This window comes from Rhododendron vialii, chromosome 3a, assembly GCF_030253575.1.
Source record: "Rhododendron vialii isolate Sample 1 chromosome 3a, ASM3025357v1".
NCBI lineage: Eukaryota > Viridiplantae > Streptophyta > Magnoliopsida > Ericales > Ericaceae > Rhododendron > Rhododendron vialii.
Genome location: NC_080559.1, coordinates 28,041,571 through 28,061,289, shown reverse-complemented (window position 1 = coordinate 28,061,289; position 19,719 = coordinate 28,041,571). Strand labels below are relative to the sequence as shown.

The following is a 19,719-nucleotide window of genomic DNA, read 5'->3' as shown; positions in this document are numbered from 1 at the left end:
ATGACATCAGAGGTGCACATAAGTGTCAGAACAAAGGTAAATAGTTCAACTCCTTTTTTTAATGTGCTAGTTTAAGTGCCAAAATTACTGAAATTCACCTATAAAAAATAAATCAACTTTGAAAGTAACGAAAAAATTATTTACTATATGACATTGATGATTGATTGAAAGTAATAAAAAAACTATTTACTTAACGAAAATACTATTTATATTTGCTTTCTTAATTTTCAATATTGCGCTTCCTGTCTTGTGATAAGTAACCCTTAACAGGGAAAAAAATTTGCAAACAGTTGTTATAGAGACTTGTTGATGCAAACAATTGGGTCTGATTCCAGACCCAATTGCTTTACAAATTGATTTATACTCATTAGTTTTCTTTATTTAGGAATATTTAAATATTCATCATCTTTATCTATGCTATGTAAGAATTCATCCCGCCCTTTTTTCGTGCTTATATTTTCATGCTCTTAGTGTGTGAGATACCTTTCTTACCATTTTCACTATGATATACATATATTATGTTATATTGCTTTCCTAATTTAGTGGGATTGGATTGAATTGATTTTCCAATTTAATGGGATTGAATTGGATTATTTTCCTAATTCAGTGGGATTTAGTAAATTTAAATATTATTTATTTATTTATCACCATGTATTTGTGGAATTGATTTTTTTTAGGAATATAACATGATAGATTGACCACATCTTTGCATGTTTTCTTCAATCTTTGAGGTTGCCAACCAGACAACAAAAAGTCATATTTTTCATTGATGTTATTACACGGAACATGGCTAAATTACAAAAAGAAAGAAAGAAATAACATGACATACTCAAATCGTTACATGGTTAAATGGTTAAATTACCATGACAATTACAATGTGGACACGATAAATATCCCATGACGATTACAACGTGAACACGAAAAATATCCCATGATTTGAACAAATATTTCATGGTAAACGGTTCAAATAATTTATCAAATGAAAAATAACAAAAAAACATGTTTCATGGTAAATGATACAAATAGTTTACCATGAAAACTAGCGGTCGACGGAGGGCTTGACGTTCTTGATCATGGAGGCACCAACAGTGGAGTAGCGGACGTGGCTGATGGTGAAGAGTCCAAGGAGGAGGGATAGTTTGGACTTGAAGATATCGGAGATGAGGCGAACGACGGCGACAGAGCGAAGGACGTAGGACAACAAGCGGATCGCCATCGGTTCTGAATGCATTGATTTTGGCAAAGGTGAAGTTGAACGATAATGGCGACAGAGCATCATTCTTCTGCGACGGCCAAGATTTGAGTGTTCTAGGCAAATCACGGCGATGGAGAGCTATTCGATCGCCGACGAGACCTTCCTGGTGCGGAAACCGCATCCTCCGGTGTTCGATCTTGATGTTGATTGGTCCGACGACTGTCGATGGAAGGAAGCCGGCAACGGCCAAGGTGAGGGTAAGCGCGGCGGGGACGAGGACGGGACTGGATTGCAGATGACGAAGAGCAGGGTGGTGAGGGCGAGGTCGCTGAGGGTGCTGACAAGGAGGCCAGAAAGGATGGTTTGATCGGGAAAAACCCGTTTTCATTGTAAATGATACAAATAATTTACCATGAAACGAAAACCATCATTACTGTAATGGTTCTTATACATGCAACGAGCAGAGAGGCGGTGGCGAGGCGACGACAAGCAGCGAGTGAAGAGGCGGTGAGGGAATTCGCACCAATTAATGGAGGACAAACATGGTCTGGATTTTCTATGGGTTTTTAGAAAAATATGGAGACCAAATTACAAATGGAGGGGGTATCGGTTATAAATGGATTGAGTGGAGAAATTTTAAGGATCGGTTAGCGAATTTGTTGGGATTCAATGGCGAAATCAGTGGGGATCGACCATCGGTTCTTTTGCGGGGACGGGAAGTTTTATTTTTCAATCCCAAATTTCGGTGCTACACACACACACAAGGGTACTTTTGGGATTAAAAAATATAGAGATGAAAACATAAGCGTTCAAAAATGAGTAGGAAGAAAACATAATTCAATTGGGTTCTGAGGATGAATATTTAAGTCTCTCTTATTTAAATTTGAGTCAAGTTTTTGTCGAGTTATAATAGTACTAGTGCTAACTTGTGTCTACGGCACTACGCATCTCGGTTGAAAGAGGATAGCAGTTGTGTGATTTAGGTGAAAATCATGGACACTTAACCGGAAAGTGGGAGGATGCACTACAGCCTTTGGATCAAATGAATCTGAGCCGTTCCAACAACTTGTCCCCACACCCTTCTGTTTTATAATAGAGATTTCATGATGCAAAAGCAAATAGGAATAATATGAACATTATCTGTGGACTGTGGCACAATGCGGATGTTATCTCCACACTTGAACTTCTTGATGTAGGATGTTAATCCACCATTCGCTTTAATATATAGTATACATGTGTTGAACAATTTATGAATTTTGACAATTTAAACTAAGCAGAAATTAGTTTAATATGAATTTACATAAATCGTGTGAACTTGGATTCGTCGTGCATAGCACGAGTTTGACGCATATAGTATTAAAGTAGGCAAAACGCAAAATTTATGGGATCGAAAAATCTTTTGGAGGCAGCTTCTCTCAAGTTGTCTATTGGATTGCACGAGTGCACTTCGACCATTTTCAGCCTCATTTCGGACCTATTTTAATAATTGAACTTGTTCACTGATTCTAATAGTCATGTAGAATTCCTTGTTCTCTTTAGGATTCAAAAAGCATTTTTAAAAAAATTCTCCTTAGATTCTTCTTACTCTCAACATTTCTCTCTCTATCTCCCTCCACTTATTATCCCTACTATTTTTCAATTTTTTTTTCAAACATCAATTCAAACAAAGAAGTTAGTTGAACACCGATCTCTAAACGAAGCACGTTATTTGCCACAAAATGAGTTCTTCAGTTTGTGATCCATTATGGTCAACTCATTTTTTCGCAAAATAAAATTATATCGATATCAAATTGATTTAATTCTTTGCACGATTGTTTTTATAAGTAAAAGTTTTACAAAATGAACGAGTCTGATCATTAAAGCATGCCGAAAATAGCAGGACTGCGCCCCGTGCAGTTCAACAGGCAACCTTAGAGAAGCTGCCTCCGAATCTTTTCCCCTTCCTACCATCAAACGGAGGTAGATAAATCATAGCTACGCTCTTCTTGGAAAATCCTTTCTTCCCTTTTCCCTTTATCCCCTCGTTTCTCTCGCCTCTTCTCTCTCTCATCAGTCATGGCCCTTCAACTATGGGAGACCGTGAAAGAATCAATCGCGGTCTACACAGGACTCTCTCCGGGGACCTTCTTCACGGGCCTCGCTCTGGGCCTGGCCGTTTACTACCTGCTCTCATCGCTCTTCGGGTCGTCCGATCGTCAGTATGAGAGGACGACCAGGGCTTCAGCAGAGGAGATGCAGCCTCTGCCGCCTCCCGTTCAGCTTGGGGAGATCACCGAAGAGGAACTGAAGGCCTACGATGGAAACGACGCTACCAAGCCTCTCCTCATGGCCATCAAGGGTCAGATCTATGACGTGTCTCAGAGCAGGTATACTAAGGGGTTTCTCTTTTTTTGGTTTGTTTTTCTTCTTCTTCTTATGCTTCTGGGTTTTGTTGATTTTGGTAGTTTGGTTTATCGATGGACTTGGTTTTGTTATTTTTAAGCATCTGTATTTGTTTGGATTTTTGGGTTAGTTTCTTTTATGTAATTTCTAGAATTCGACTTTTGGTTCTGGGATTACTGGCAATAGACTTCCCTTTCTCATTTTTCAGTATTCAACTTCGTTTATGTGATTTTCAAGGCTTTGACGAGATTTCTCGATTTTTAGCTTTTTACTTTTTCTGATGCGCTGTGGGAGTTAAAGTACTTGTTGGGGATTGGAAGGAACTTGCATGTGTTTGGATTAAGAGTGTGTGTGGGTTCTATAGAGTTGTAAAGTTCACTTTCTGCTGCTGTGTCTATTGATTCGCACAGGCTTTTATTACCTGCTTGATTTCTTGTCTCTAAAGTTCTTCAAAAGTGGCTTTTGGGTATTGGTCTCTCCTATTTTCTTCCTTTTTGTCTCTAATTATCCAAATAGGTGACTAGTAGGAGATCTTTTGTTTCTTCTCTATGTATTTGGATCCTAGCATAAGTGGAAAGTTGGGGACCGAATCAAGCTAATCATAAGAACTAACCAGCCCGATACAAAGTAACCACATCCCATACCAGGGTGAGCGGACAAATACCGACAATCCTAATGATTCCATGTAAATTGTAAATATAGAAAAACGACAACCAAAACGGGCATGGTCAACAGGATAATACGTAAATGCCAACAATCCTAACAATTCCCTGTAAATTCTAGATATAGAAAACGACAACAAAACAAAAACGGAACATTAACAATCTGACAGAACAAGAAAGCTAAGGACACGAAAGTCTCAAGTTGAAAAAACAAGCATGTACGATATTAAAAAAGAATGTCACTAGCAATAACTACACTTCAAAAGGTTGTCAATAAAGTATATATTCATAGACAATATCAGACTATTGTCCAAATTGGTGAGGATTTTGGCCCATTTGGTTCTTAGCAAATATCAAATATATGAACAAGCAAAAATTCGATTCTTGCCGTGACAAATGGCCAACAACCTCCTACCAAATCCAACCAATAAGGGGCATCATGCATAACACGTGCAAGGCTGCACCGCCAAAGAAGAGGTGTAAAAGAAGAAAATAGGTGTTGTTGCTATTTTCCTGTTTTACACCTCTTCTTTGGCGGTGCAGGTGTTGTGCTTGATGTTCTTTTGGCTGGATTTTCTACCTTGCATGCGGTCAATTATTGCGACAAGAATCTAATTTTTTGCTTGTTCCGATACTTGCTAAGAAACCAAATGGCCAAAATACTCACCAATTTGGACAATAATCTGATATTAACTATAAATATATATTTCGTTGACTAGCTATTGCTAGTTACCTTTTGTGTTATATGCCTGTTTTTCAATTTAAGACCATGTTTCTTGTTCTTAGTTTCCATTTCATGTCTTTAGCGTTCTTGTTTGGTTAGATTTTGAATGTTTCGTTTTGGTTGTCTTTTTTCTGTATTTAGAGCTTATATGGAATGTTAGGATTGTCGGTATTTTTCCCCCTCACTCTGGTATGAGATGTGGTTACTTTTTATTGGGTTGGTTATGATTAGCTTGACTCAGTCCCCAACTTTCCACTTCTGCTAACTGACTCATTTAGGATTTCCATTTGTGATCTTCGGTCACACTCGGTTTCTAACTCTCTAAACACAAATATTTATGTATTGATTAGTGCGTGCAGCTACTACTTTATTGGGTAAGTTATGCAGCCAAGCGTATGATCGAGTCTTGAGGGAATCCATTTATAGTACTTGTTGCAAGAGTATAATTTATTTGTTTTCAATTGAAGGTAAGGGAATAGAATGCTGTGGGTGCAGTCTGCAAAGACTTAGTTTGTTTTTTTTTTTTGTGTGTGTGTGTGTGTCATTGAGATTTCATTTTAGCCTTGTACCAGTATTAGGAAAACTGGAAAAGGAAAATGATACCATATTTCTATTGCCATATCTGTAGTAACTCTCTCCAGCACAAACTCCGACTTTGGGGATGCGAGCTCCTATGTTTTTTTTATTTTTTGTGATTATCTCATAAATTACTGGTAAAATGAGAGATTTTTAAGAAATTATTGCTGTTGAAAAATTACTAGGAAGGTTCATTCCTCCTGGATCAACCCTGCCTCCCACATCTCCTTTCTTTTTTGAGCTGTTGTGATTACTGTGGCATATTAAAACGGGTCTCCTTTGCAAGGAGGTTGCCATGCTTTCACAATTTGGTGTAATAAGCACTACACATCTAGCCAAAGTAGGTAGTTCTTGACACAAGAGGGTGCTTGATTGCCAGAACTTTTTCCTGGCCATGTGAGAGCAAGTGTTGCGAACTTCTGGTTGGTTGCAATTAAGCCCTTTTCTATTCGTTTAAGGTTTTGTTTGACCAATACTGAGCTATTTGATTGCATCCCATTTTTCTTGCAGGATGTTCTACGGACCTGGTGGTCCTTATGCTTTATTTGCTGGAAAGGATGCCAGTAGGGCTCTAGCAAAGATGTCCTTTGAGGACAAAGATCTAACTGGGGATGTATCTGGTCTTGGTCCCTTTGAACTTGATGCATTGCAAGATTGGGAATACAAGTTCATGAGCAAGTATGTTAAGGTTGGGACAATCAAGAATACAGTACCAGTAACTGATGGGCCCTCCCATGGCGAACCTGTTGAGGCAACTGAGTCCCATGCTGATAAGCCCACAGAAAATGATGCGTCGGAGGATGCAGCTGCTGGAACCAGAGAAAGTGCATCTGGTGCTGATGTTGACAAAGAGTGATGTTTGTAAATGAACCTCTATTACATCTATCGGGATCCAGAAAAACAACTTGAAATGTGAAGGCCCCTAGAAAATGTAGTGTTTGAGTGCCTGTGTTTTTTAAACATCGTTAAACAAACGAGTTATTTCCTTAAGCTAAAATATCACCAAAGCGTTAATTAGCTTGTACTGTTTAATAATGGAATGGACATGTTTGACTTTTGTATTCAAATCTGCTAAATATTTGGAATTGCCTCTTGGGTTTTGTCTAAACTACTATGCTGCTCCCGTCTGAGGTAGAATTGTTGCTTTCTGTCATGATGAAACACAAATTTGCAACTGTGGATTGTTAGGTTCGTTTTTTTGGTGCATTGTGTATCAGTGTATGCACAGCCTTTTTGCTGATGAAAAAGCTGTGCTAGTTTTTTACTGTTGCTGGTAAGTGACGGGATGGATGAAGATAGAAGCAAAAGGAGATTCAGGGTACAAAAGACGGAGGGGTTGCTCAAGGATTTGAGACACTAGCAGCCTCAGCGTGTAGAACAGGTATTTGATTATTCTGTGTAATTCTGTACATTGTTTGATATTTCCTGTAAATACTAGGAAGGATGTTTAATTTATAGGAATTGTGCAGAAGTCGAAAAGAAATGCAAACAATTGGTTTATGCATGACACCACTGAAAGAGAGTTGATATGCCAGAATTGGGGATGGAAGTGATGATCCTTTGTTTTGTAACTGAGGTGGATGGAAGTGATGATCCTTGTTTTGTAACTGAAGTGGTGGGAGTGCTGGTGGTGGGGGACGGGGTTGGTGGTTTGGAAGTAGGTCCGCCGGTGGTGCTTTGATAACTGAGTGATGTTCGGACTAATGGAGCTGTTCCCCTCGGTTGGGTATCGTGAATCACACCCCTCCTTCTATCAGGGGGTAGTGTCTTACAACTGCTATTGACAAGCACTTCTGTAGGATTGAGGCTAGCTTGCTTTGTCAAATTACAGATTGTATGTCTGAATCCTATAGTGCTATGGGAATACAAACCTGGCGATGTATTATCCCCGTGCACAACTCTCCTTTGAGGGAATTGGCTACCATCTCTCTCTCTCTCTCTGATGACCTGGCACTGTCACGCGAGTCCCCGTCTGCATTGCTGCCATCTCTTTGTTTTCGGGTTAAACACGAACATGAAAGGCGATTCAAGTATAATCCAACATACAAGTCAAATTATTGTATTTGGGGTTTTCCAAGTTTCAGTTCATTTATCGTCGTATATTTCCGGCAACCTCAACGAGATTTGCTGAGAAACAAGCAAAAACCCAAGATTCCTCCACTAATTTTGATCATACAATATGTGAATATGCTACCTTTTCACTTTAGTCAAACAATTGGCTCTGCCAAGAAAACAAAAGAAAAACCATGAAAACTAGGAATAAACATTTCAGTTCTAATGATCGAGTGGAAAACACGACCGGAAGTCAAAGAAGGAGATGAGTTGTCCTTTTCTATTCTTATTATTCATTCTACTAAGTTGACATTCGTAACACGGCAGATCAATCCGGACCGAGTCAGTTGCCGAAATTCAAAGCTACAATAAATCAAATGAGCCAAATATCCAGAAAAATGAAGAACGCAATATCGTTCTGTTTTTGTTTATTAACCCTTCGTGTCATTGCGAACAAGCCTGCAAGGTGACATCCGTTTGGCCTTTCTTGATGTTTGACAATGAGGAACTAACAAACGACATAACTTGAGTCGTGCACGCTATACAAAACCTTCCTGTTTTATTCTCTAAAATGGTGTTCATGTGCCACAATTAAATTTTGAAGCCATCGAACTAGCGTCTTTTCGGGATTTTTTTATTTCGGTTTTGAGTATCTGTTTATGTATGCTGAGCTTGATAGTATTGTATTTAAATCATGCGAGGCATCTACTCAAGGACATTCTTAATATTTTCTGCCGAATGTGATTACTTGTAGCCATGGGCAATGATGTGTTTTGTATCCTTTCACTATCGCGACACCAGCGCAAGGACTCCCATTGGATGAACCGCATAAATTTAGTATTGTTGTGTATTTAAGTTTACGTTCTGAACATAATTTTGTTCTGCGCAAAGGCTCCAAAAACAAGAGTAGGATCTCGAATGTCGTAAAAGACTAGAGCGAAGTCCTTCCTGACACCAGTTGCTTTGGAGAGAAGTTGCAGAACTCGATCCGAAAAGGTAAGAGTTTGGTAAAATCTGAAAAATTCCTAGCATGTACTTTTACAATTCCCATTTTTACAGTACTGATGAGTGATGATAAGCCCATTTCTATCTTTCTTACCTGAGATAAAATGGCTCTTTCAAAGCTAAGATCCCCCCAGTTGCTTACAGTTTTCAGAAAATGAAAATGTCAAAGACAAGCTGTTCTTTTTTCTTTGTTTTCTCTCAAGGAATAAAAACAGCATTCCAGTTGAATCCAGCGAACCGATTGTATGGTTTTTTAAACGTCTGCTTACCAACCTGCTACTAATATACTCTCTTTCTCTGCTTATTTTTATCTTTACTTTGAAATTTTGCCCGGTGCTTGACAAATGATGGAACTTGGGACCGTGAAGCGTAAGGGTGCGCAATACTTTTATCAAATTTGGACCCATCAAAAACACTTTTTTGACGGCTCGAATTGTGTTGCGTGCCCCTGCGCTCCAGGATCCCCGGCCGGTTCACAAAATCTATCTAGGACATTACTGCCTTGTACCAAAGATAAAGTCAACCCTTTAGGATCTGGAGACGTGCCATGGAGGTCTTCCCAAGTCCCAACAGCCAGATATGGCGGTGGTCTTCGGAATCATTTTTGCAGAATACTTTTTCAAGATTTACTTTTAGAAACATTTTTCCGGACTCGGATCCTGTCCATTTTTCCACAGGCTGTTCAAGAATACGAAAGATTTGCGTGAATAATTTTGTTCACCATCCTTTAAAGAGGGTGAACATTACCATCCTTTAAAGATCTGCTTCTAAAATAAGGCTGTTTTCAAAAAGTTATCAAAAAACGAGCCTTAGAAACCGCCGACAAAACGAGTTTTTGAAAAGTATTCTGCAAAACTAATTTTGAAAACAACCCGGCATCGATGTGCCTGTTGAAGGTTCAAAATAAAAAGCATATCATATCTCACTTGGCCATGCTTAGACTTTCGCAAGTGAGGGGACCATTATCTGTGAATAAACTTCACCAGCCAGCACCTATAGCCAACCTCCGAAAACTTGTTTCCTCTGTTTATATAATCCCCTCTTTCAACTCTTCCTGCATCATCTGAAACATGAGACCTCAAAACTTTCAACTACCACTCATAGTTATCATAATCGTGCTCGCGCGAGTCCAGGTATCCAGTTGCCGGCACCTTGATCGCTATGCTAGAGCCGAAGAATCGGAGCAGAGATTGAGGGCCAAGTTCCACTCTGCCTTTTTGCGGTACTTCGGCACCATTCCCAAGTATCATCGAGCGGAGGATCAGGGGTACGACCCGGTGTTTGCAGTTTCGCGCCGGCTTGTTCCAGATGGGCCTAATGCACTTCACAATTGATCGGATCTTGATGGGAATCGAAGTTATGATTTAGTCTTTTCGGTTTGAAACGTAAGTTAAGGTTTTTATATACTGTATAGTTTTGTCTATGATCAATATAATTTTTTCATTGGATGTAACTTTTGGATGTTTTCTTGTTAATATATCGGGATCGGATTGGCAGTGCAACATCAAGGCAAAAAAACATTGCATGGGTTCAACTTCAGTCCTTTTTCTTTCACTTTCCTCTTGGGAACCAAACACACACACACACAAAAAAAACCAAAAAAAGTATGGGTGTTTTTTATATCATTGGAAATTGTTAAAGAGGATTACAACCCTTGATCCTATTTACAACCTGATTTTGTTCATCAATGAACAACTTAAAATGAGTTGGATCTGTGACTTAACCTTGGGCTAGAGGGAAGAGAATAGATGCGCACATAAACTAGCTGGGTAAGCGAACTAGTGTTTGATCAAGCCTCGGTAGAGGTGCTGGATGTTCTGAGCAATGACCGCAATGGTCTCGGAGTATATTGAGATGCTGTGACGAATGTTTTTGTTTATAGGGCCTAGGCCCTCTTGTGTAACCGAAAAAAAAGGAGGATTGGAGGGGCATTTGTGAATTCCTTTCTTGAGTCCAGGATCTCGGAAATAACATCTAGAAAGAGTAGAGGGTTGAGACCAGCTTGCACCTACTACAACTAGACTAAGCACTTTTTTGTAAACTGGGGATACTAACACTTTTGGTATCCCCTCCGGCCTGTTTTCAAATTTTCGGCTATTTTCCAATCACATTTGGTTGATTGGCTCTGTCAAAAGAGAACACGAAGAAAATCCCCAGACGGATAGAACACCAAGAGAAATACTAAAACTCAAATTCCAACGCCATTGTTCAGAGATCAGAAATATAGGGGCACACTCCCACGGAGGGTCGTCCTCAGAGACGCAGAGGTGAATAATAACTTCTTTGTTGTCTCCCTGGATCTCAATGCTCAACAAGTTCCTACCCTTTGCCGGAACACAAGCATATCGAATGGCCAATATTGCTGCGGCTTGTAGAATTGAAGCGGCTTGAATACTCTTTGCAAAACCATCTATGCGACTTCCCTTCCAATCACGAAGAATTACTGCGTGGCACTGTTCTATTTCATTGATGCATAGTTATTTATTTTCACAGCTCCTCTTCTCGATGGTTTCCATCTTTTGGTAACTTCATGCTTCCCGTTGGTCGCTAAGTTTGAAGCATGGAAGTTAGCCCCCCATGAAATCCCTATCTGCTGATGATGCCTTGTCGAAAAAAGAAGATTCTGGAATTGAAATCGCTAAATCAAGAATCTGTTCAAATGCTTTGTACGTGCAAACAATTTGTATTCGGATGTGTGTATTTCAATCATTCACTCATAAGCACACACCACCAACCACAATTTCCCAGTTTGTTTTCTTCCTTTCCGATGGGTATGTTCCACTAATTAAAAAAAAAAATACTTATTTTTTGAAGTAAAGGTCCTTAGTGGAACGGAGAAGTAAAAACATATTAACATAAATCATGGTTTGGGAAATTGCATACCCAGGACATACGGCTCTCGCTATTATAGAGGAGGGTTGGATATAGGCAACAATGGCGGCTCCAGAGTTACTATTTAGCAGGGTATTCATTCAACCACTGAACAAGTTCCCAATGGAAAATTACTTCTTGTTGATACCCGTCAAAGGTTTTTGACAAACAACAAAGAATTACTACAATACACTGGGCATTTTTTTGTAGAGTGAAATAGCCGAGACGAACATATTTCGTTTAGGGCATATGCGGAAGAAAAAGAATGAGGGTATTCTTTCCTTTTTCTTTGGAATCATCAATGAGGTTCTTTCGGGATTTTTTTTTTTTTATCATCAATGAGGACCCTCATTTGAATACCCAACCCAACTAGTGGAGCCACTAGTGGTAGGAAAGCTTACCTCATAAACAGAGAGGCTTGTTGCCTTTCAAAAAACGAAGAGACTCGTTCTGTAACTCAAACTGGGGACCACGTGGTCGCATTGGGACAACCTTACCATTATGTCCTGTCGCATTTATGAAAAATTGCTTAAGCTTAAAACTAAATTTAATAGGCAAGTGGAAGTGGCCCAAGTGGGGTTGGAAAAGAAGTATATGTCAAGTCACTAGCATGACAAGTAGTGACAATTGACTGTATTGTTTTTATGTTCAATTTTGGTTTATACTACTACTCAGCCTGCCTGGTGGTTTAATCAGGAGGATTAGGAAATTGCTAATTTCTGTTGGTGCATGCCTATCATATGCTTGTCTGTTCTCTGTGGATGGTAAACCACAACATATTCACATAGTAGTTTTTTGCAAGGCTGCACCAACAAGTTAGGGCTGTGCTATTATGTAATGTAAGCTCAATGTCAACTAATGAAGTTTCTTCTTTTGACATTGGTAGTTTTTTTTTTTTTTTTTTTTTTGAACATCAAAATTTTCATTCATGGAGCTATTACGACACGTGCGGAGGTATTTCGTTACGAAAACAATTAAAGAGCTGCAATCACACTTCAAGCTCGATTAACTTGTATCACATTCTGAAAAGTCAGATCCAGTTTATCAAAGGAAGACCAGATAACGACTATTTAAGCTGATGCGACTAGTGCTGGCCAAACCGTCTCGAAATAAAATTCGGGGATGGTACCGGTTAAGGTATAGACAACAGAGACTCCAACAAACGGATAAGTACTTGGTAAGTTGGTATAACCATGTTTCACACATACTGAATAGTTACTTAGTAAAATCCTGAGATGGTACAAAGAAGATCAATAGCTTCATCACCAATGCTTCATGAAGCTTATTTGGATCGATTCAATTGATGTTGTTGAGAAACCAACTAGTTAGAAAAACTGGGAAAGCTGAGTATTTAACTTAAACAATAGCAATACATAACTTACCGAACTTGGGAGCCTGTTGTCCCACATGTGTGTTGTCCGGGCAAAACGACACCATTTTGCTTCATTCACGCATAATGTTTCAAAGGCTATTCATAGCTTTGAATCCCAAACGTCCATGACGGAGCTCGAACATTGGCCTCCCACACAGGAAAGACAAGAGTTACTACTCAAGAATTACAGTTCTTTATAGTAATTGGAATATAAAACCAATCACACGCTCCAAAAGATTTGATCAAACTGGCAGGGGTGAGAACGATCTTATCTAACCCTTTATTCTGAATTTTTGCAAGAAAATGACGATTTCCTTTCTGAAAATGACTGTATCAGAAGTAGAGGATCATATGTCACATCAGCAACATTTACAACAATATCCGGGGACGCTGCCGAGCAGTTCCTGCCAAGCATCCTGCTGAGCAAGGCGCATTCGGACCGTCCAAAAGTATTTTCAGCGGTCTGGATTAAAAAACATACATTCTCTCCCAAATCATTGATTGTTGAGATGAACGATTCGGTAACTCTCGGCATGGCGCTTGACAGGAACTGCTTGGCAGCATCCCGGGTCCCAAACCCCCCCCCCCCTCAAACGGGACATTGTTGAGAGCTTTATATAGTAAAATGGACTACTGTTATCAAAATTGTGGAATAATAGAATGATAGTAACGTTTATGTAAATTACATTGGCCGGCAAAACTATGTATGGATTTCAGGGATAAATGTAACAAACAGGAGCAGGAAAGATACAATATACACTCACAGCTCTTTTTGGTTGAAAGTATGTAGAGTTCATGAAAGCAATAAACTTGGACCCCGTTCCAGAACACTTTTTAAAAAAATAAGTACTTATTTCATATTTTTAAATTAAAAAATAGTGTAAATAAAAAATAGTTTTTAATTTTTTTTTCCACCGTATAGAAGATTTCATCGAGATCTTTCAAACAAGATTCATATTGCATATTTTTAGATTTCAATAAATCCATCATTTTTGAACTTAAAATTACTTTTTAAAAAAATAAAAACTTATTTTACGTTCCGAAACGGAACCTTATCATATAGATGGGATAACTTTTTGGCGAACACTCGAGATGGGTTTGGGCTGCTGTATACGTGGGGGCGCCCGTATTACTCTTTTGTTTGTAATTATGAGGGTCAAAGTTTCAGCGCGGACAGATGAATCTCTCAAAATGGGGGATTATAGCTAACACGAGGGGTGGGACAGGTAGTACAATCCGGAGAATTATGGCATATTATCCCCTTAACGGCTTAATCCCTTCACTCCCTAATTAAAACAAGTACAGTTATAACAATCTCTACGTTTGATTTACTAAACTACTAATTTCACTACTAGTTCCTTTCCACCACTAATTGAATCTCATGATTTCCATCTTCACTATTGACCCTCTCCAACTTGTAACATCCATTAAACAAGACTCGAAAGTATTGCAACGATGATAAACAAAATTATTCTTCTTGAGATAGGCCGGAAAAGTTCTGTCGCCGAGAAAATAATCCAAATTTCTCAATTAAAAGTGCCTATAGGTCATCATAATATTTTTTCCTAAAAAATAAAGTATAGTCAGTAAACTGAATTAGGCCCCGTTTCAGAATTTTTTTTTAAAAATAAGCAGCTTATTTCACATTTTCAAACTCAAAAATAAAGTAAATGAAAAATAATTTTTCAAATTTTTTTGCATCGTATAATAGATCTCATCAAGATCTTCCAAACAAGATCCATATTGCATATTTTTAGATTTCAATAAAATCATAATTTTTGAGTTTAAAATTACCTTTTTAAAAAATAAAAATTTATTTTGATTTCCGGAACATAACCTTAATCCGAATTCTCCAGTCTACATATACAGAGTACAAGTACCTTTCACCTTTAAAAAAAAGTAAAACATCTGTTTCGATTGGTTGGGAAATAGTTCTCCCAGTAGTAATACTACTACGACTACCATGGACATAAGTTATTGGCGACTATTCCATGTTCCAATTGGTAGTTGGGGTGCAATAATTTCCCCTGAAAAATGGGCGAGAAGGAGAAACTAGAGAGAGAGAGGTCTGGATAAGTTGAGATTTTAGAGAGCGGTGTATTAACCATCGGTATACCGTATTGTCGCCTTCGACACGTTCGGGGTTTCTTCTCGAATTGCAAAGCATAGAAGTCTGCCAACACGTGGTTTTGGAGAGCTTTTGTCCCTGTCTCCAGATATGGCATCCCTCACTCTGCTCTAGAGAGAGAAAGTTAGAAAGATTGGAGAGAGAGAGAGAGAGAGGTCACCGGAGAAAAGCAAGATCCGGCGAATGGCGGAGCAGAGTTCGTCGCCCGAGTGGCTTCCTACTGGTTGGACGGTCGAAGTCAGAATACGGAAGAATGGAAAGAGAGACACGGTAAATTTTCACATTTTGGTTCTGGGTTTAGCTCTAAATACTTGAAACCATTTGCCCATTACATTGATTTGACTGTAAAAAAATTGAAACTTTGGCTCTGTGTTTTATATTTCTGTATACAATATCTGTTCAAAAAAAAATAAAAATTTTGGGTCGTTCCTTAATTTGAAAAATAAAAATAAAATTAAGCATGCATTTCTTCAGAGTATTGTGAAGACTCGAGAAGAGGGGTTTATGAATTGGCTGCTAGCTAAGATAAAATCTTGAATAGGAACTTGATAGTGCAAGGTATCAAAAACTCATTTATGTGGAAGGAAAATGCTTGATAAGCAGAAATTTATGCTGAACGTTGAAAGAGTTAAAGAAAGAAACAGTGGGTTTTTGCCTAAACCTCTCAGGAGTAAATCGCACATTTATGATCATTAACTGACATTCAACTCATTGTTTTTGTGTGGGAATTCTCAAAAATTTCGGTTTTAGGTTATTGCGCCTAAAGAATTTGTAAGCTGATATGAGAGCACTGAGACTCGATGATCTGTAGAAAATCCTTCGAAGATCTCTTGAAAAAACTTTTTTTTTTTGATATTTCGAAGGTGCCTCAAGGTTTAAAAAGTACGAACTTTCATCGGAAGCATCATTATCAATCTCACTGATATGGAATTTGTTTGTTTCGTGGGATTTCAGTTTGTCCTAGAATCACACGATTTTGCCTCTAAATTTGGATAAAGCTCATATTTTCTGACAGATTTGCATTCAGGGAAACCTCTATTGGTTGGTAGCCTTGTTTTGTTGCGGTTTTAGTTGTTTCTGAGAATGGCTATTTGTGTTTGTTGTAGTGCTATTCTGATCCCTCAAATAAACTCAAGTTCTTTTCCAAGCCAGAGGTGTTACGGTATCTCAACAACGTAGAAAGCTACCGTCATAAATCCAACGGGAAGAGAAAAGCCGGCCGTAGCCGAAAGCTTTCTGCAATAAAAGTTTGTACCTTAATCCATATGTTTTACTAAATTTGTCTATTGTTCTATCAGTACTTCAGAATGGCTTTTTTTCGTACTGCTACATATCGGAATGGCTTTTTTCGTACTGCTACATATCGTATGTTTTATGTTGAAGCTCTGATTGTTGGACCAGTCTAGTTTGTAGTTGACAAGATCGTGGTAGGAGGGTTACCTCCATGACGAGTTAATGTAATCAAAAAATGAGTATGAGTCAGAACTAGAAGTACCCAATACTTGGGCTTGTTCTTCTGTGGCTTTATCTTCATCCTCTTGAGACTTTTTCTCAAGCACCTTCAAATATTCTCTGGAAAATGTATCACTGCAGTCCTCCCAAAAATTGCTTGGTTCTGTTTTCCCTTGCTTGCATCATCTTCGATTCCCAAATCAGGTGAATTTTGTAGATAATGATTTATACATATCTGTTGTCCCTAAGTTCTTCCTTTGTCTTTCTACTTGTTTTGCTTTCAGTTCCAAATTATTTTCTTTGGTAACTACAGTAATTGGACCCACCTTCCAAGATGGTTGGGTTGAATAATTTTATGTACATTGTTGGGCCCATTTCTAAATACGGGGATCCCCATCCATTGCACTCCCTTGTTAAGGGGAATGCAAAAGTGCGCTCCTACGCGCCAGATGAAGGAAGGGAAGCTAACCTTGTTATTTTAAGTATTAGAAAAGAGAGAGAGAGAGGGTTCTAAACCATCTTATTACTAATAATAAGAAAGTTGCAAGCTAAAACCTACCCCTAACAAGTTGCTGGATTGAAACTTAATATTTGTTGACAATTGGTGATGGCACATAGTATTAGTGATGTGATTTATGGGAGGTTTTGGTTCAAGTCCTTTGTTTGCATTTTTTCCCCTTGTTTGCATTCCACTTCTCTCCTTTGCATTCAATGTTACTGCCTCCAGGCCCTCCACGGAACATATGTGGTAACCTCTTGGCTACTTTGCTACTACCTGAAATGGAGAACCATTATTTGTCCACACAACTGATTTTGATGGTTCCACGAAATGTTAGAAGGGGATGGAACTTAGATTTTTCGGGGGACTTCAGATTCAGTTGCATCTCTTGATTTCCTATTCCTGTCTTACAGATGCTTAAGATTTCTGACTGTCAAGACAATCTCAAACCGTGAGAATTGACATTCAACTTATTGTGTCATATATATCCTCTTCGCAGTGCTTCCTCTTCCCCAAGCCGTTTTCATTATTGCATCTCTTTCGCTACGTTTTGGTGTGCCATGGCGGCTCTCATGATTGGTTTCCCTTTCGTCAGGGCAATTACGTTATTTTGTGTTGAATCAGTTTTAACTTGAAGCCTTGAACATAACCTATTGTTGGGTGAGTTGTCTGACACTTCTTTTCGTCTCATGGTTTTTTACGTCTCTTAGTCACCTGCTGTAGCTGAGCAACTCAACTTAGCAGACAGCCGAGCAAATGAACCGATGACCAGGAATCGGAGCTCAAAGGTGGTTGGGGTATTGAAGGACGACCAAACCTTTGAAATCTGTACAGGTGATGGCATACGCCTGGGTGAAACTACGATTTAAACCATCTTCTTGGTTTTATTGTTCATCTTGCCATCATTTTTTTTCTGTGTTTTGGGTGGCGTTATATGTGTGTAGTCTAATCAATACTAGAAATCCTACTATTTTGTAGAACAAAAGCACAATTCAAGTATAACAAAAATGCCTCTTCTCTAAACATTTGACATGCACAACCTTGCTGAAAACAACAAAACATAGTCACTTAGTTAAGTCTCTTGTGACGTCATGAGTTTTCTGAATTTGAGCCGACATAACTTTATCCTAGTTCCAAACAAAGTATTAACATGATAGTTTGGGTTGGTTAACTTGGTTTATAATCTCTACTCTTAGATGATATTAGGACCTTGCTTCTGATCTCTGCAGGTGAGCAAGGAACTACAATGATTTGTTTCAACCTTTCAAAAGCTTCGGATTCGAAGAGAAGAGAGAGGAGTGATCCTAAGGCTGTAGTTGGGGTAGTTTCAGAAAATCTGGCAGAAAATGGGGTGGAAAATCCAGGAAACAAGAGATTACAACTTCGGGCTAGCGAAAAGAATAACAGAGAAAAGCCCGACTTGCCTCGTGAGAAGAGTGATCCTAAGGCTGTAGTTGGGGCAGTTTCAGAAAATCTAGCAGAAAATGGGGTGGAAAATCCAGGAAACAAGAGATTACAACTTTGGGCTAGCGAAAAGAATAACAGAGAAAAGCCTGACTTGCCTCGAGAGAAGAGTGATCCTAAGGCTGTAGTTGGGGAAGTTTCAGAAAATCTAGCAGAAAATGGGGTGGAAAATCCTGAAAACAAGAGATTACCACTTCGGGCTAGTGAAAAGAATAACAGAGAAAAGCCTGACTTGCCACGTCGTGCTTCAAAACGACTTGCTGGAATTGAAGTCGGCCCAATAGCAGAGCTGAAAACGAATAACAGAACTCATCGAGTTTCAGCCAGACTGGTAGATGAGGCAGAAACCGGTAAAGCTGAGAATTTGCTAGACTCAGCTCCTCCAGAAAAGTGTGTTGAGAAGAGAGCCCCGGAGGATAAGGGTGATGATATAAAAGCAGATGAGGAGCATGGAGGATCACCTCTCAGCTTCTCTTTGAAGGATTTGTGGACAGATCCGTGCATCGAGTTTGCCATTAAAACTCTCACGGATGCGATTCCTATAGAAGATGAGTATCAGGCCGAGGAGAATCCAGGGTCCTCGGTCAAATGGCCTTTTGGAGATTCATGGGGAGACCCGTGCATTGACTTTGCAGTGAAGACTCTCACCGGTGCAATTCCAGTGGTCGATGATTTCGGTATTTTAGAGTGCCCACTCACCTCCTCATCGGAAACAATGCAGGATAAAGGCTCGGAGATTTCAAATGTGGGGTTACGTAATTCAGGTGATGCTGGCATTCATCCTCATTGCGAAGAAAGAAGCGACGAGCTCCAAAGAAAGACAATCCGTGGATAAGAGATTCATCTGCAGACAACTTCGAAGAAGTGTTGTCCGCACTGCAGCTAATTGTTCTCTCTCATGTTGTAGAGTAGTCTTCATTTTTATCGTAGCATTTAATTGACCAACTGGGTGATTCGTGTTGGATTTCAGGCGAGCTGGTGGTGTATTTTCGCGCAGTGTCCATCATACTTCACAAGCTGTTCTTACTGCTTACTTCATAAGCTTGTTATGATTTGGACCACTTTGTTATCATGATTTGGACCACTTTGTTATCATTTCACCCATTACAATCTACCTATCCATTTTCTTCTGACGATAGATAGAAACACCGATAACTATAAAGTGAAGGAAAAGTCTATAATATACATCCCTTAAAAGCTCGCTCACGAAATAGTAGTATGATTTTGTTCATCTACTAAAAATGTGGACGAACATTATTTATTTCGTCCGGGACCGATAGAAAATAATTACAACCTATCATTTGTAGGTTGAGAGAAACTTATTCACGGTTCCGCCG

At 39.0% G+C, this 19,719-nt stretch overlaps 2 protein-coding genes across 3 annotated transcripts; both read left to right on the top strand.

Annotated features, from left to right (window-relative positions):
- Nucleotides 1-3,049: 3,049 nt before the first annotated feature.
- Nucleotides 3,050-6,647, top strand: LOC131318451 (membrane steroid-binding protein 2-like). Its single transcript, XM_058348243.1, has 2 exons — nt 3,050-3,561; nt 6,050-6,647. The coding sequence occupies exons 1-2, from the start codon at nt 3,251-3,253 to the stop codon at nt 6,393-6,395; spliced, it is 657 nt and encodes a 218-aa protein (XP_058204226.1). The 5' UTR covers nt 3,050-3,250; the 3' UTR covers nt 6,396-6,647.
- Nucleotides 6,648-14,812: 8,165 nt separating this feature from the next.
- LOC131319247 (uncharacterized) lies at nt 14,813-19,477 on the top strand. Of its 2 annotated transcripts, XM_058349416.1 has the most exons (4): nt 14,816-15,237; nt 16,074-16,214; nt 17,629-17,752; nt 18,148-19,477. In XM_058349416.1, the coding sequence occupies exons 1-4, from the start codon at nt 15,151-15,153 to the stop codon at nt 19,215-19,217; spliced, it is 1,422 nt and encodes a 473-aa protein (XP_058205399.1). In that variant the 5' UTR covers nt 14,816-15,150; the 3' UTR covers nt 19,218-19,477. The 2 variants fall into 2 exon arrangements, with proteins under 2 accessions (XP_058205400.1, XP_058205399.1); XM_058349417.1 differs by lacking the exon at nt 16,074-16,214 and having other exon boundaries at nt 14,813-15,237.
- The last annotated feature ends 242 nt before the right edge of the window (nt 19,478-19,719 follow it).

Coding starts and splice junctions, on each gene's coding strand:
- LOC131319247 (XM_058349416.1), top strand. CDS start 15,151: ATGGCGGAGCAGAGTTCGTCGCCCGAGTGGCTTCCTACTGGTTGGACG. Junction 15,238..16,073: donor AGAATGGAAAGAGAGACACG/GTAAATTTTCAC, acceptor TGTTTGTTGTAG/TGCTATTCTGATCCCTCAAA. Junction 17,753..18,147: donor AACCTTTGAAATCTGTACAG/GTGATGGCATAC, acceptor TGATCTCTGCAG/GTGAGCAAGGAACTACAATG.
- LOC131318451 (XM_058348243.1), top strand. CDS start 3,251: ATGGCCCTTCAACTATGGGAGACCGTGAAAGAATCAATCGCGGTCTAC. Junction 3,562..6,049: donor TATGACGTGTCTCAGAGCAG/GTATACTAAGGG, acceptor TTTTTCTTGCAG/GATGTTCTACGGACCTGGTG.